Source organism: Raphanus sativus, chromosome 3 (assembly GCF_000801105.2).
Source record: "Raphanus sativus cultivar WK10039 chromosome 3, ASM80110v3, whole genome shotgun sequence".
In the NCBI taxonomy this organism is placed as follows: Eukaryota; Viridiplantae; Streptophyta; class Magnoliopsida; order Brassicales; family Brassicaceae; genus Raphanus; species Raphanus sativus.
In genome coordinates, this window is record NC_079513.1 from 19,031,149 (window position 1) to 19,046,168 (window position 15,020).

Consider the following 15,020-nt stretch of genomic DNA (forward strand, 5'->3'; position numbering starts at 1 on the left):
TAATGGAAGCAATGGACGTGTTTTTTTTTTGTTTACTTATAATTGTGTTTTTTAGTAAACTTAAATAATAATGAATTTAATTTTTCAAAGCTCAAATCTTTATATATAAAATAGACTTTTAATCTCTCCTAGGGCGTCCACGTCATATGACAGCACACAAATTAGTGCTCTGCCATGCCGACATCTGTCCCCTTCTGCTTTTACGCTGCGTTTCATTAAGTTCGTTGTGCATCCGTCCGGGCTTTTTTTTTAATGGGCTTGCTGTAACTTTCAGTCTTCTCTGCAATTAGGTTAGGCTTTTTGACATATCTGGGCCCTCGGTTATTCTGCACAGATGAAGTGTAACGTTTCAACTACTACAATTAGCGTTAACCCCATGTTCTTCTTCTTCTTCGCGTCTCCAGAATCGATGTTGCTTAGGTGTTCTCAACCGCTCTTTCAACTTCTCCTCAGAGACTGAAGCGATACCAGTTACAGAATCATTACCTTAAAATCCTCCTTTAATCTCTCACACACGATCTCTATTCAATGCGATTTCTGATTATGTAAGGCGGTGGAGGTTGTTTTATAAAAAGGTATGATTTCCTACTTTGAGAATCATTCTCTCATTCTTATAACGTTTCGGTCTTCCTCTCCGATTTGCAGACGGTGGCTAACTCATGGGAGTCGATACGTTTCTGCTTGATTCCCAGGTTTGTTTTGCTCCTCCGCTTGAGTGTGTTCTGTTCCTCCGCTTGAGTTCGTTTCTTTTTTTTTTTTTTTGGCTCAACAACAACTTTCTATTAATCCAAACTCAGTTTCATACAATTGGCTTATCAGCCTCAATACATGAACTCAACCACATAGGCACCATAGAATATAACTTAGGGACAAAGGACGTAAACGTTGAAGTCTCCTTCGCTATTCTATCTGCTGTCTTATTACCACTTCGGTGAGAGTACACCACTTCATAATCTGCATTTGCTGCCAAAGAGATCAGGATGTCCTGTACGATGGGCGCAAGGACCGGCCAGGTTTCTTCTTCTCCACATAGCATTCTTGATAAAACCAGGGAGTCAGTTTCAAGAGTTACCTTTCTGTAGTTAAAACCTGCCAGTGTTTGAACTGCCCATCGAATAGCTTCTGCTTCTGTCTCTATCGCTGATCTCGCTTGTACTAGCTTCTTTGCCCCTGCCCACACCAGAAGACCTTGATGATCTCGCAGTACCCATCCCACACCTGCATTCACTGTTTCCTTTGACCAGGAACCATCGGTGTTGCACTTCAGCGTTAGCGGTTGTGGGGGAGTCCACTTCTTATCCGGAGCTTCTGCTATGGTGTTTTTCACCTCCTCTTTTTTAACCTCTTCTCTACTACGCCATTGTAGCACATCCTCCCTTACTTTCCTAACCGTTGAGCTTGCATCAAAGTCCTTTCCTCTGAACACAAACTCATTGCGATTTTTCCATAATCTCCATAGTAGACCTGGCACAAATCCTTCCTCCATTTCCTCTTTTGGGTACTCTTGTTTTAAGTTCAAGACCCAAAATAGATTTGTGAATAAAGAATCTGACCATCGACCTTCCGGAGGAATGTGAATGTTCGCTTCTGCCCAGCTTCTTCTAGCGTAGTGGCATTGGAATAGTAGATGGTTCACGCTTTCTGCTACATCGTCACATCTGCTACAACGCTTATCTTTGCCAATGTGTCTCCTCGTCATGTTTTCTGCCACCGGTAGAGCATTATTAAGGCATCTCCACAGAAAATGCTTGATTTTGGGACTAGTGTCAAGCCGCCACACCATCTGATATATGCAATCTAAGCTCGGTTGCACTACTTCTTTCTGTTCCTCCTTGACGGAGAGAATACTTGTTTGAACCCAATAACCCGACTTGACCGTGTAGTGACCTGTCTTGGTGTACTCCCAAACATAAGTATCCTGACTATTTGCTCCTGCAGGTCTTATAGCAGTGATCTTACTCTTGATGTCTTCCGTGAAGAGCCTGTCAAGTTTGTCTAGATTCCATTCCCTGCCATTACCAGACATCAGTTCACTGACCCGCATATCATCAGACAAAACCCCCATCTCTTGAGCTGGACCTCTGCGCATCGACTGAATCATAAGAGCTGGGCCGGCACCTAGCCATCTCTCCTGCCACACCTTTGTATCTCTTCCGTTGCCAATCACCACACGCCCCCCTTGCTGAATCAGGGCTTGGGCTGCATGTAAGCTGCGCCAGGCGTAGGACGGTCTCGACCCGATTGTAGCACTTAGTGGATCCGAGGTTTTGAAGTATCTGCTCTTGAATACTCTGGTCAATAAGGACTTAGGATTTTTGATCATTCTCCACAGCTGTTTCCCTAGCAATGCTAGGTTGTAAGCCTCCAGGTCCTTGAAGCCGAGCCCTCCACAAGCTTTGGGTTTGCATAGATTGTCCCAGCTCTTCCAATGCATCCCTCTTGAGTCGTTACCATTTCGCCACCAAAACTCTGCCATTACCGCCATGATTTCTTTGATTGTAGTCTTTGGCAAGAGAAAGCAGGCCATAGTATACGTGGGCAGCGCCATTGCAACTGCTTTGAGTAGTACTTCTTTGCCTCCTGGTGAGAGGAACTTTGTCTGCCAGCCATGGACCCTTCGGTTCAGGTTCTCTTTTAAATAATTTAGGATAGAGACTTTGGATCCCCCAAATGATTCTGGAAGCCCAAGGTACAAGCCTTCCCCACCTACAGTACTGATTCCCAGTTTCTGCCCTATCTCCTCTCTTCTCTCCTTTGGGATGTGCTTCCCAAAATAAACACTTGACTTCTGGTAGTTTATTCGTTGACCCGATGCCATGCTATATTGTTGCAGAATCTGACTGACCTGATCCAATTCCTCCTCTGAACCTTTGCAGTATAGCATGCTATCATCGGCGAACAAGAGATGAGATACCGACGGTGCTCTCCGTGCGACTCTCAGACCAGATATCTTCTTCAGATGTTCGGCTCTTTTTAGCATCTGTACAAGGATCTCAGTGCACATCACAAAGAGATACGGAGACAAAGGGTCACCTTGTCTCAGTCCTCGTGATGGGCATATCGAGCCGAGAGGTGAACCGTTTATCAGCACCTGGTATCTTACTGACTTCACGCAACTCATGATAAGCTTCCGCCACTCTTCAGAGAAACCCATTGCCTTCATTGCTCTATCCAGGAAGGACCACTCCACCCTGTCATATGCTTTGGAGATATCAGTTTTGATTGCAATGTACTCCGAGGCACATTTATTATCTGAGCTCAATGCATGGAGGAGTTCATGAGCCACCAATATGTTGTCTGAAATGAGTCGGCCCTCCACGAACGCTGCCTGCGTCTCCGAGATTAAGTTAGGCAGCAACTTCTTTAATCTCCTCGCCATCAGTTTTGACACTACTTTATACGCCACGTTGCAGAGACTGATCGGCCGGAACTCACACATCCTTCTGGCGTTCAGCGTTTTTGGGATGAGGCAAATGTTGGTGTTGTTCATATCTTCTTCAAGCTCTCCAGTTTGGAAAAACTTCTGCACCATTGCCGTCACTTCCCCTCCATTTGTTTCCCAGAACTGCTGGTAGAAATAGCCGTTCATCCCATCAGGTCCTGGGCATTTGCTGGGATTAATGTCAAAAACAACTTTCTTTACTTCTTCTAGCGTCACTGGCTTTATCAGGGACCTGTTCTGTTCAGAGGTGATGAGCTTTGGAATTTCACTCCATTCAATTTGATCGAGGCCGACATCTTCTGACGAGAAAAGTGTCTGGAAATACTGTTCTGCTACTCTCCCTAGATCCTTGTCTGCATACCACTCTCTGCCTTCATCATCCACCAAACTTTTAATCCTATTCTGCGCTCTTCTGTTCTTTGTAACAGCGTGGAAAAATTTGGTGTTGCGGTCCCCTGATCTCAGCCAGCATAACCTGCTTTTCTGCATCCAAAACAGCTCCTCATTATAGTATTCGTCAGATAGCTCCTTGCGCAGGTTGTTTAGTTCCTCTAACTTGAAAGCTTCCTGTCTAGAGGCCTCATCAATTTTGTAACTTAACTCCTGGATTCTAAGGGCTGAGTTTGGTTTTGCTTGTCGCTTCCAAACCGAAATGGCTTTCCTACACGATGCTATTCTGCTCATCAAACTTGCCTGCCCACTTCCTTGAGATCTCCAGTTTTGCTCCACTGTTTCTATGAAGCCTTCTCTTGTAGCCCATCTCTGGTCATACTTGAAACTCGCGAACTTCTTCCACTGATGCCCATCCAGAGATGTAATGATCGGACTGTGATCCGATTGGACCCTCTGCAAATAGAACGTTGTCGCATTGGGGTAAGCCTCAAGCGCTTCTTGATTGGCTACTGCACGATCAAGTCTGCACTGAACCAGCCCGTTGTTTCTTCTTCCTGCCCATGATAATGGGTTCCCTTTGTATTTGATATCCCATAGGCCCCAATCCAGGAGCAGCTGCTTGAACTCCATCCCATCCTTCTCTTCCCTTCTTGTACCTCCTGATTTTTCTGACTGATCTAGCAGCTCATTGAAATCGCCCATCAAGATCCAAGCTCCCGATCTTGTTGCACCTATTCTGGAGATCCTTTCCCACACTTCTCCTCGTTTGCTCTTCACTGGATCTCCGTACACACAAGTCAAGTAGAAACTTTGATCCTGCCACTCAATCTTTAGATCAATCACTCTGTAATTGGCTTGAAGGACTTCCACAATACACGTATTCTTCCACATTACAGCTAGCCCTCCACTCTTGCCTCTAGCGTCTACTGCCACAATATCGTGAAAACCCATCTTTTCCACAATAGATTCCATGTAACTTCTCCTACTCTTGGTCTCACTGAGGAATATTATCTCAGGGAAATACTGACCATGTATTCCCTGTAGATGTCGAACTGTCGGGGTATTCCCCAGCCCCTGACAGTTCCAACTCATAATCCTCATATTGATCTCGAAGGGTTGGTATTACCCATCAACCCTTCTTTTACTGAGGAGCCACTGCCCAATGCTATCCTACGGACAGAAAGAGCCGGACTGTTTGCTGCCATACGGGCAGAATGTATTGGAGTAGATACTGCTACTAGAGCAGAATGATGCGCTTCACCGGTGTTATCAGTTTCAGGTCCTCTCACTACTCCTCCTAACCGCATGAACACCGATGGAGATTCTTTCTTCTTCTTCTCAGATGATCCTGTTCTTGCCTTCTTTGCATTCCTCTCATCGCTACCCTCTTGCCTTCTTCTTTTCGATGTCTGGGATCCCTCCGCTATATGGGTGTGTCCCCCTAGTCGATTAAACACCGATGGCGGGCTACGACTTCCTTTGCTAGATTTTCCATCGTTTTTCTCTCCTGAGGACATTCCACTAATCCTCCATCGAAGGTCCTCTGCAGGCTCTCGAGCAGTTCTCCTACCTCTGCTTCCCTTTGATCCCCATTCCTCGTCAGGTCTTCCCAATCTGTTGAAAACCGAATCAGTTTCATTGGAGTCCAGTGACTTCCCTACTCCTCCTCTTCCTCCGGATACACTTTTAACTCCACTATGATCTCCTGATCCGCGAGGGTGCGCTGTGGATTCCTCCGTGCTCTTTGTCTTCCCCGAACCACACACATCAGCTTTCTGTCTCCATATCACCCGGGGGGTCGCCACAATTCGCTTTCCTTTCCCTGTATCCTCCTTTAGATTACCAGTTGCTTTCTTTTTCCCCCCTCTAAGGTTGGTTGCCGTCGGGGGGTTCCGAATTTCAACTCCTTTCGAAGTTGATCTCTTCAAGCTCTCCTTAGCTCTTATCTCTTTCTCCAGGAGTTTTTCCTTCAGACATGTCTTCTTACTCCTATCCTTCGTCAGTCTCTTCGCTTCCTCCCTCTCTAGTATTTGAAATGGGCATCTTGTCTGATCGTGCGTCAACCGCTTACATCCATAGCAGACTTTAATTAGTTTCTCATATTCCAGCTCTGTAGGGTACGTCATCCCTGATTTAAGTCTTTCTATGCTTCGAAATTGGAGAGGCTCTTCAGTGTTGATAGTAACCGAAGCTCTAATGTACTCCAGGGATGTAGAGTTCTTTGCGTGCAGCTCTACTTTCTCAACTTTCCCTAGAGGACCGAGAAGAGACTCCACCACTTCCTTCTTCAACATGTGTATCGGGAGGCCTCTGACTCTAATCCAGAAGTTTATCCTTTTTAGAAAGGATGCATCTGGATTCGGCGTCCACTGATCCATAGCTACCATCCAACCGTTCACAAACCATGGGCCTTTGGTGAGAACATACTGCAACTCTGACTCTGAGGTAAAGATGAACTGAGCTCTATCATCCCCGACTACTCTCCCTCGAACTTTATCCTCCAGGCCCCATATGGGTGGCATCGCTTTAACCAAGCCTCCTGCTTTATGCACATAGGGATTCAGGCAACGTACTATGACGCTCATTGAGTTTTCCTCAATCAGATCTTCTATCTCTAGGTCAGGGATGTCCACCATCTTTCCTTCGTCGAGAAGCTGTAGCTCTTTGAGCTCCTCCATCAGTGAGGGCTCCTTCTTCTTCCTAAACCGACTCATCCTTCCTTCAGTATCGGCTTAGTATTAGCCGGACCTTGCGTAATGATAGAACCGTATTTTATAAATTACGGATTACTGAATATTGTAAAAAATAAAAAATGATAATACTATACCAAAGAGTAAGAAAAGGATGATACAACTGCAGAGGCGAGATATTATCTCTTTCCTTAACTCAAAATACGTCCCGTAGTGCGACGGTTCGATAACGTAATGAGTCCCAGGATACAACTGCAAACAATCTTCTGAATTTGCGTCACTCTATCAGAAGCCTGGCGAAACTAATTTTGTGTTGTACTCTCAGACACAAAAATAAATAAAATAAAACATCAGTATAACATGGAGGAATTGTATTTGTTGTTGGTTTTCAAGTGTGTCTCACTCTATTGTTTTCTAAATGGCTCACAAGCTTTTATATAGAAAATACAAAACATCACATTATGCTTTTGAGAAGCCATAACATACAAGAGAGTAATGGAGTCTTAAAGTCAAAAAATCAATATTGTCATTAAGAAAATTTAATTCCTTTTGACTCAATTTTTAATGACTTAGCAATAAAGAATATATTATATATTTGACCAAATCAAACATAAATAATATTTCTTTTAATTTGGGTTTGCATTTTATGTTTATACAAATATAAAGATAGTCATGAATAAGTAATGGACATAATATCCAACTAACAAATTCAAACCCAAATATCCAATATATGACATTTGCTAATTTTTAATATTTAGCCAAACTCATTTTGGACTTCCATTTCTCATTCAAAACCAACTCTGATTTTGACATACGAGTACACTACTTCATAGTGTCAAACATTCGGTTATTCCGACGAACGTCTTCGTCCCGAAACATACCGAAAATGGTCTTAAACCATTTCGTCAAAAACGAGTTCCAACAATCCCCCACATGAATAGAAATGCTTCTAGACACTAGACGACTCGACAGACTTGACTTCCTAGACAAGACTCGACAAGACTCAACAAGACTCAACTACGGACTTTTGAGAGTACAAACGAGAAATTCACTGCATGATGAGTTGGTAGCAATTTTTCAGCCTTGAACCAGTCATTGTTAATAGCTATCGGATTTACTCGGCCAGGAGGTGGCCATGATGTCTTGAACCTCCCGGGCTTTGGTGTAAACCTAGACAATAGCCAAAACACAGTTTCATTCTCTCACAAAACCAATTTCTCTATTGTGTTCATTTTGGCCGTGAACATTCCTGGTAATCATGAGTGAACTTTAGAGAATATAGCCATTTTATTCTCCTAGAAACGGCCCCATTTCACACCCACAAGGTGATTTGCCATTAGTTTTGTTTAGAGGAGTATCATATACTACTCCATTCATATCTCAAAACAATTGGCACAAATCATTAAAAGCAAATGCTTATCCTCTATTCCTTACATGTAGCACTGTTTAATCATCCTAGGAACTGGGTATAGACCGAAGTCTTACAGTGCTTTGGGCAGACTTAGTTTGACTTAGTTGTCTCCTTGAACCTATTTCTTGGGATCTCCAATCTGATAAGTAGAGTTACCGCCAAACCTCATCTTAGTTCATAGGCTAAACCCATTCCTCTTGATGATATTACAATTTGATCTCATGACACACCTTTAATAACAGGATCCTAGGTTGTCATCACATTGAACATAATCTCTTGAGATTAGTCGAGATCAATTGTTTAATGATTTTTGTCATCCTTTTTTTTTCAAGATACAATTAACCATTATACACAAAACTCAGTGTATGACACTAGTTTTTTTTTTTTTAAATCATAGTTTGATAACTATCACTAAGTTCATTTGGTCTCTTGCCAATGACTTTATATGGTAAGCAAAGCTTCCCCCACATTTCTTGAAATAGCTCAAAAACATACATATTTACATTTAACATCTTTTAAGAGCTTAGAAGATTAATCTACAACTCTTTTAGATTTAAATGAATAATAAAAACAATTTCGAAAAATTGTTATAATTTTCTTTAAAATGTATTTCATTCTCAGAAAATCGCATTTTAGATACAACTATTTCATAGTTCTTTCAAGTTGATTTATAACTCTATGATTTGAATTTTTCCAAAACATATTTTTGCTTTTAGCAAATATACATATCATTACATGATATTTTTCTACCATAAAAACCACAATTTTCTATGATTATTCTCAACCATATTGACTTTAGAACTACAATACACATGTCAGTTTCAGTCATATTGGTCTGAAAATTCTCACTGGTTTTGCATGGTCAACCTTTTTAAAAAATGCATTTAAGCATTGACGAAATACAAATGTTTTGATCAATATCAACAAACATTTTATTTCTTATGGCAAACGATTTATATGTGGCAGACCTCTCCCAAATTTTATTTGGGGCGTCGACTCACAAAATTCATTTCCATTCATATAACATGATCCCTTAAGAATCAAAATGTTATTTATAACTATGGTTTCACCATATTTTGAAACTTGAATTTCTTCTTATTTTCTCATGGTCAACATACTTAATAACTAAATTAAGTTATCCCAAAATCTGAAAGAAGAAAACAAAAACGTTAAATCATTCTTGATAATTAAAGCAATTAATTATCTTAACCAAGTCAATGCAATAACACATTTTGACCAATTAAAAAAAACGTTTTAACTTGATGGAGATCCTGTTTGCATCAAAACAAAAACAAGATATCATTAGTGCATATAATGAGAAAAAAATGAATTTTTATCCCCATAGAAATCATCAACAAAAATAATCTGATGGAGTGGACAGATTTTTTTATCACCATGAAATCTCCAATTCCTGTTTTCATGACAAAACACTTCACAAAATAATCAGTTTTGTTAGTATAATAATACAAACAAAAAATTTACTAGAAAGATTATTTTGAAATAATCCTATAGATCTGATTCCGGCATCTTTTCCCAAAGATCAATCAACCTGTTCTTACAAAAAAAAAATCTTTTTACAATAATCAGTCCGGTTAGTGCAAAGCAATAAACGGATATTTTGAGTTAAGACTGATAGAACCGTATTTTATAAACTACGGATTACTGAATATTGTAAAAAATAAAAAATGATAATACTATACCAAAGAGTAAGAAAAGGATGATACAACTGCAGAGGCGAGATATTATCTCTTTCCTTAACTCAAAATACGTCCCGTAGTGCGACGGTTCGATAACGTAATGAGTCCCAGGATACAACTGCAAACAATCTTCTGAATTTGCGTCACTCTATCAGAAGCCTGGCGAAACTAATTTTGTGTTGTACTCTCAGACACAAAAATAAATAAAATAAAACATCAGTATAACATGGATGAATTGTATTTGTTGTTGGTTTTCAAGTGTGTCTCACTCTATTGTTTTCTAAATGGCTCACAAGCCTTTATATAGAAAATACAAAACATCACATTATGCTTTTGAGAAGCCATAACATACAAGAGAGTAATGGAGTCTTAAAGTCAAAAAATCAATATTGTCATTAAGAAAATTTAATTCCTTTTGACTCAATTTTTAATGACTTAGCAATAAAGAATATATTATATATTTGACCAAATCAAACATAAATAATATTTCTTTTAATTTGGGTTTGCATTTTATGTTTATACAAATATAAAGATAGTCATGAATAAGTAATGGACATAATATCCAACTAACAAATTCAAACCCAAATATCCAATATATGACATTTGCTAATTTTTAATATTTAGTCAAACTCATTTTGGACTTCCATTTCTCATTCAAAACCAACTCTGATTTTGACATACGAGTACACTACTTCATAGTGTCAAACATTCGGTTATTCCGACGAACGTCTTCGTCCCGAAACATACCGAAAATGGTCTTAAACCATTTCGTCAAAAACGAGTTCCAACACGTAACAACTGAGAAGTCACAAAGACTTAATGAAAGCTTGTCTCCAGGTAGATCTACTCGGTAGATCTTCCAAAGAATCGAGACACGCTAGTGAGACTCTATCAATCCCCCATCTTCTTGGTGAGCATAGCTTGGTTTTTGGGAAACTCGATAGAAAAGAAAACAGCTTGATCTAGGAGCTGGGATGCTCTTGCTGAATGAAAGTGCGACACGGTTTAGCAGAAGCTCCGGAAAAGAAGTGTCGCCCTAATCGCCGCCGCCATCGCCCTTAGCGTTTTTTTTGTTTCGCCCTTCCCTTCCCAATTTTGTTTTCAAATTTTTTTGTTTCCAATTTCGAACTTTGTTTTTCGCTTGAGTTCGTTTCTATACATTGTTTTTTCATTTAAATGTTTCTGACTTCAATCCCTATTACCAACAATTACTTATATGACTAAACAGTGGCTCGATTTGATTCGGTGGTCCTGATTATCACCAGTAGACAGGCTTCTACTCGGGGTTAGGGGCGCTCCGCTTGCTCCAGTTCATGACTCCTCTGATCCTTTGCCTCGCCTCACCTTAGTATCAAAAACACACCAATCGTTAGTCTCTCTCTCACTCTCTTACTCTCTATAAGATTTTACCTCTTTCAATTTTGGTTGTTGGAAACTGGAAAATGACATTATTTTAATGTTCTTGCAGGAGACATCATCTGCGTAGTATATACTTCAACAGTGCACTGCTGCTTCTGGTGGACAGAAGCTTCAAAATTTCGTGGGACCTGAGTTGCAAGTTAACAACAATTCCGAGAAAGATATTACTTTTGAAGTCAATGGATGTCACTGAGAAAAAGCCACTTTTGAATTCCTATTAAGAAAAAGAATGAAAACTGTCTTTTTGGGAAATACCTATTAAGTGGTACTGAAACAATTTCAGTTTCACTTGAGGTAAAAAGAAAATATGCGTCACTCTCGGGTAAGCCCGTAGGGGAGGTTACCCAAGTGTCTCAGATGTTTGGTCAAGAGAAGTCTGAGAAGAATGGAATGTCTCCTGGAGCAAATGGGAAGCTGAGTGCAATGTCTCCAAGAGCTCACAGACTTCTCATAGTTTCAGCTAAGGGTTCAATGAACGGTGAGTCGGTGACAGATCTTTTTCGTCTTTCAAGGACATCAATGGTAAGAAGTCTAAAAGCTTCATCCACAAGCCTCAACCTTATCTACATCCTTTAATCCCATTTTTTTGCTCATATTTATTTCAGATAAATCGACCAAAGCGGAGTGGATACGGTGAATGTCTTTTGAGGCAATAGAGAAAGCAATCATGGTTGTCTTACACGGTTGGACAAAGCTCTGAAACCTTTTTAATCATTTTAGCTGTTTTGTTTCTATGTTTCCTGTGTGTTTTGCTTTTGTTTGGTGTGGTGAGTCTTTGACATGTTCTCTTTAGGTTTACTCTTAGATGTTTTGTCTTCTCAAACAAGAAGGTTTTTTGGTATATAGTTATTATAAATGCTTCTCTTTAATTATTTACAGTTTGTTTCATGAATTTTGCCATTTTAGTTACCGTTTGTTCATGTTTTTTTTCCAAGTTATCTAACTGAGCTAAAAAAAGAAAAACATTTATATCACCGGAACTATTTCTATAATTTTTATTATTTTTAAATTAAAATTATGTTTCAATACAAACTATAAAAACCAAAGACAATTAACTTTGTAAAATTGTTACTCCTAAAATGTACAACACAAAACCCCATGTAGCATATACAGATGCATTATTTTACACAGCAGCATGCATTACAGCAGTGATTCTATCATACATGAGGAGATTGACTATGAGAAGGCAAACCCCAATTTTTTAGATGTGTTTAAAATCTTCTTCAGCTAATCTTATTTTTCCACCATTGTTCTTCTTGCAAAGCAAAGGGGTTCACTTTCAAAATTTCCAGTTTTATATTTAGTTACATAAAAATAATAAAATCTATCATGAATTAATTGCTACATACCTTTCCATATGTGGCAAAGAAATTCCACACTTTTACCAAAAAAAAAAATTCCACACCATGTGAATCTTTTCACAAACCAATGGACATGTAAACCCGAAGCCTTATCTTTCATGCCTAGAGTCTTTAATTGTAGTTCTAAAGTCCTTTTCCTCCAAATATTAATTTTTGTTTCATAATTGTTTTTTTAGAAATGCCAACATCCACGTCTCTCAAATAAAGACGTCTATTCTTTTAAAAGGTTTGTACATATGTGAAAGAGCGAAAAAGTGAAATCTTAATGAGGTTCAACAAAAGGCTATGAACTAAAAATGTTACAGAACATGAAATAATAAAAACTAACATTTTAATCCTAATCTGGATAATAAAATATTATTTTAACTAGAAAGCTAACATTATACAAAACAACTAACAATTTAAATGATTCTCCAATTATATTATGAAAAACACTTTAGAATGTTTGGGTGTAAAAAATAACATTAACATTTATTTTCTGTTAGAAATTACAAAATTATTCTGCAATTAACAAAGTATAATATTCCATATTTTCTATTATCTTTTTAATGGTTAGAACTCAAATTTGATTACATCATTATAAACATTTTCGATGAACGCGTAGTCATAACTGAGATAGGTGGACTGCCGTAACCGGAGCACTAACATGGCTGAAATAGACAAGTGTTGGAGGAAATAAGGTGATCTTTGCATGAATACGACCTGGTCCACAAGTAAAAATACGCACACAATATGTTAATAATCACGCTACAAAGAAATTGCCGTATAAAACTTCCTGATTGCTTAGTCAATAAAATATTATTAAACTGAGACGATCATAACAGAACCAAAAAGAAATTGAACCAACAATATATTTGACAATTTAAAAATGCTCTGTAATTTAAATATCAACAATCCCAAACAAAACGATATTAGTATAATACATATTAGATTCAGTTTATTAGATATTTACTTTAACTATTTAAATTATTTTCAAATTATCATCCCGCCCGTAGGGCGGTCCTGCTCTAGTTTGGCTACTAAAAAAATGAAAAAGGTATGTTAGACTCACTCCTTATTTTATTTTTTCTTTTTGCTTTATACAATTTTTCTTAAAGTTCATGTTTTACACAATATAAAACAAATAACTTATTCATTATAACTAAAAATATTTTTAAATAGATAATCTAAAACTGTCATTATTATTTAACATATACATGCTTGTCATAATCTTATATGTATTATGTTTTTTTAATTGAAATATATTTTAAGAATATATACTATGTTTTTTTGTTTATTACTTTGCTTATATATTATGTAATCATGTTTATAATATATTTTAATATATTTATTAAAATTATAATAGGTAAATCTAGTATAAATATTCATTGTTTTAAGTAAACTAAATATCTCTTATTCAAAAAGTCCATATAAAAGTAAAAATAACTTTTAAAATCTTGTAAGAGTTAAATACAATAAAACTTCTATGAAAACTATATTATTTTTCAAACTAATAAACAGAAAACAATTATTACAATCTAAATATATTATAATATTTATTCTCAATACATTAAATACATTAAAAACTATTAAAAATCAGTGTTAAAAATAATCAAGATATTCTCAATAGATATGCACAATTTATTTAATTTAAATTATTATTCTTATTTTGTTTAACAATAACTATGTTTTTAAAGTACCATCAAGTTATCACATTGTTATTAAAAATATAAACTTTACTTACTAACTTAATCTTTGACTTTTTTATATTTCGGTTACAACATTAAGTATTAATGGATATGTTTAATGGTTTAAGTGAATTTTGAATATACTTTTAGCCCAACATTATGATCAAAAAACATTATTTTCATATTTTAATTTCAAACATTGTTCAATCTTGTATTAATATCAAAATTAAAAATGATTTATAATTCGATTAGCACCCTCGATATATACACTATTTATTTTTGAGCTTTTTTTTATTTTAACTCCATTTATAATTAAAATAGCATTTCTCGTAATGGCTTAACATCTTATGAGATTCTAGAACCTCATTTCTCTATTTTATTAAGCTTTGTGCTTGTATATATTATAAAGTCTTTTATTTTATGAAATGGATGTATCTCGGAGTCTTTTGTAGTTAAACTTTGGTGAGAGTTTACAACGGATTGTGACTTTCTTTGAATCTGTGAATTTCATCGTACATCATTCTTTTAACAGAATCAGATGAGCGGTCACCCCTATGACTTTCTCCACATTCAAACAGTTAATTTAACTTACAGTTCAATAAGCAGTTCAAACCTGTGGCACATATTGCTAGAACGCAGTGCATCATACCCAAAACACACTAAAAGAGAAATTTGTATCGCAATTAATTTTTTCCGTGCTGCTTGTATCTCATCATTGCTTTGACGTTCTTTTGTTATCAGGGCTGAGTACATCTTCTCTAACCCTTATAACTTAGACTTCTTGTCCTCTAGATCCTCATGTATCTCCATCATTTTCTGCTTGACTGCCTCGTCATCATCATCCCCCAAATGCTTCATCACTTGTAATTTGGCTTTGAGCTCTTGAATCTCTATTTCAAGTGACTGTTTGGTGTCTAGCTGTGCCTCATTCTGAAGGATC

At 37.5% G+C, this 15,020-nt stretch overlaps 1 protein-coding gene and 1 long non-coding RNA gene across 3 annotated transcripts; one reads left to right on the forward strand and one right to left on the reverse strand.

Annotated features, from left to right (window-relative positions):
- The first annotated feature begins 169 nt into the window (after window positions 1–169).
- LOC130509335 (uncharacterized) lies at window positions 170–11,921 on the forward strand. Of its 2 annotated transcripts, XR_008943415.1 has the most exons (5): window positions 170–575; window positions 646–692; window positions 10,862–11,001; window positions 11,102–11,574; window positions 11,658–11,921. It is a non-coding gene; the product is annotated as an uncharacterized LOC130509335 (long non-coding RNA). The 2 variants fall into 2 exon arrangements; XR_008943414.1 differs by lacking the exons at window positions 170–575; window positions 646–692 and having other exon boundaries at window positions 10,280–11,001.
- LOC130509334 (uncharacterized) lies at window positions 4,933–6,173 on the reverse strand. The gene has a single exon (XM_057005176.1). It carries the CDS (start codon window positions 6,127–6,129, stop codon window positions 4,933–4,935), a length of 1,197 nt encoding a protein of 398 aa, XP_056861156.1. The 5' UTR covers window positions 6,130–6,173.
- Window positions 11,922–15,020: the final 3,099 nt, after the last annotated feature.

Excerpts from the sequence above, each read along its gene's own strand:
- LOC130509334 (XM_057005176.1), bottom strand. The coding sequence starts at position 6,129 with ATGTTGAAGAAGGAAGTGGTGGAGTCTCTTCTCGGTCCTCTAGGGAAA.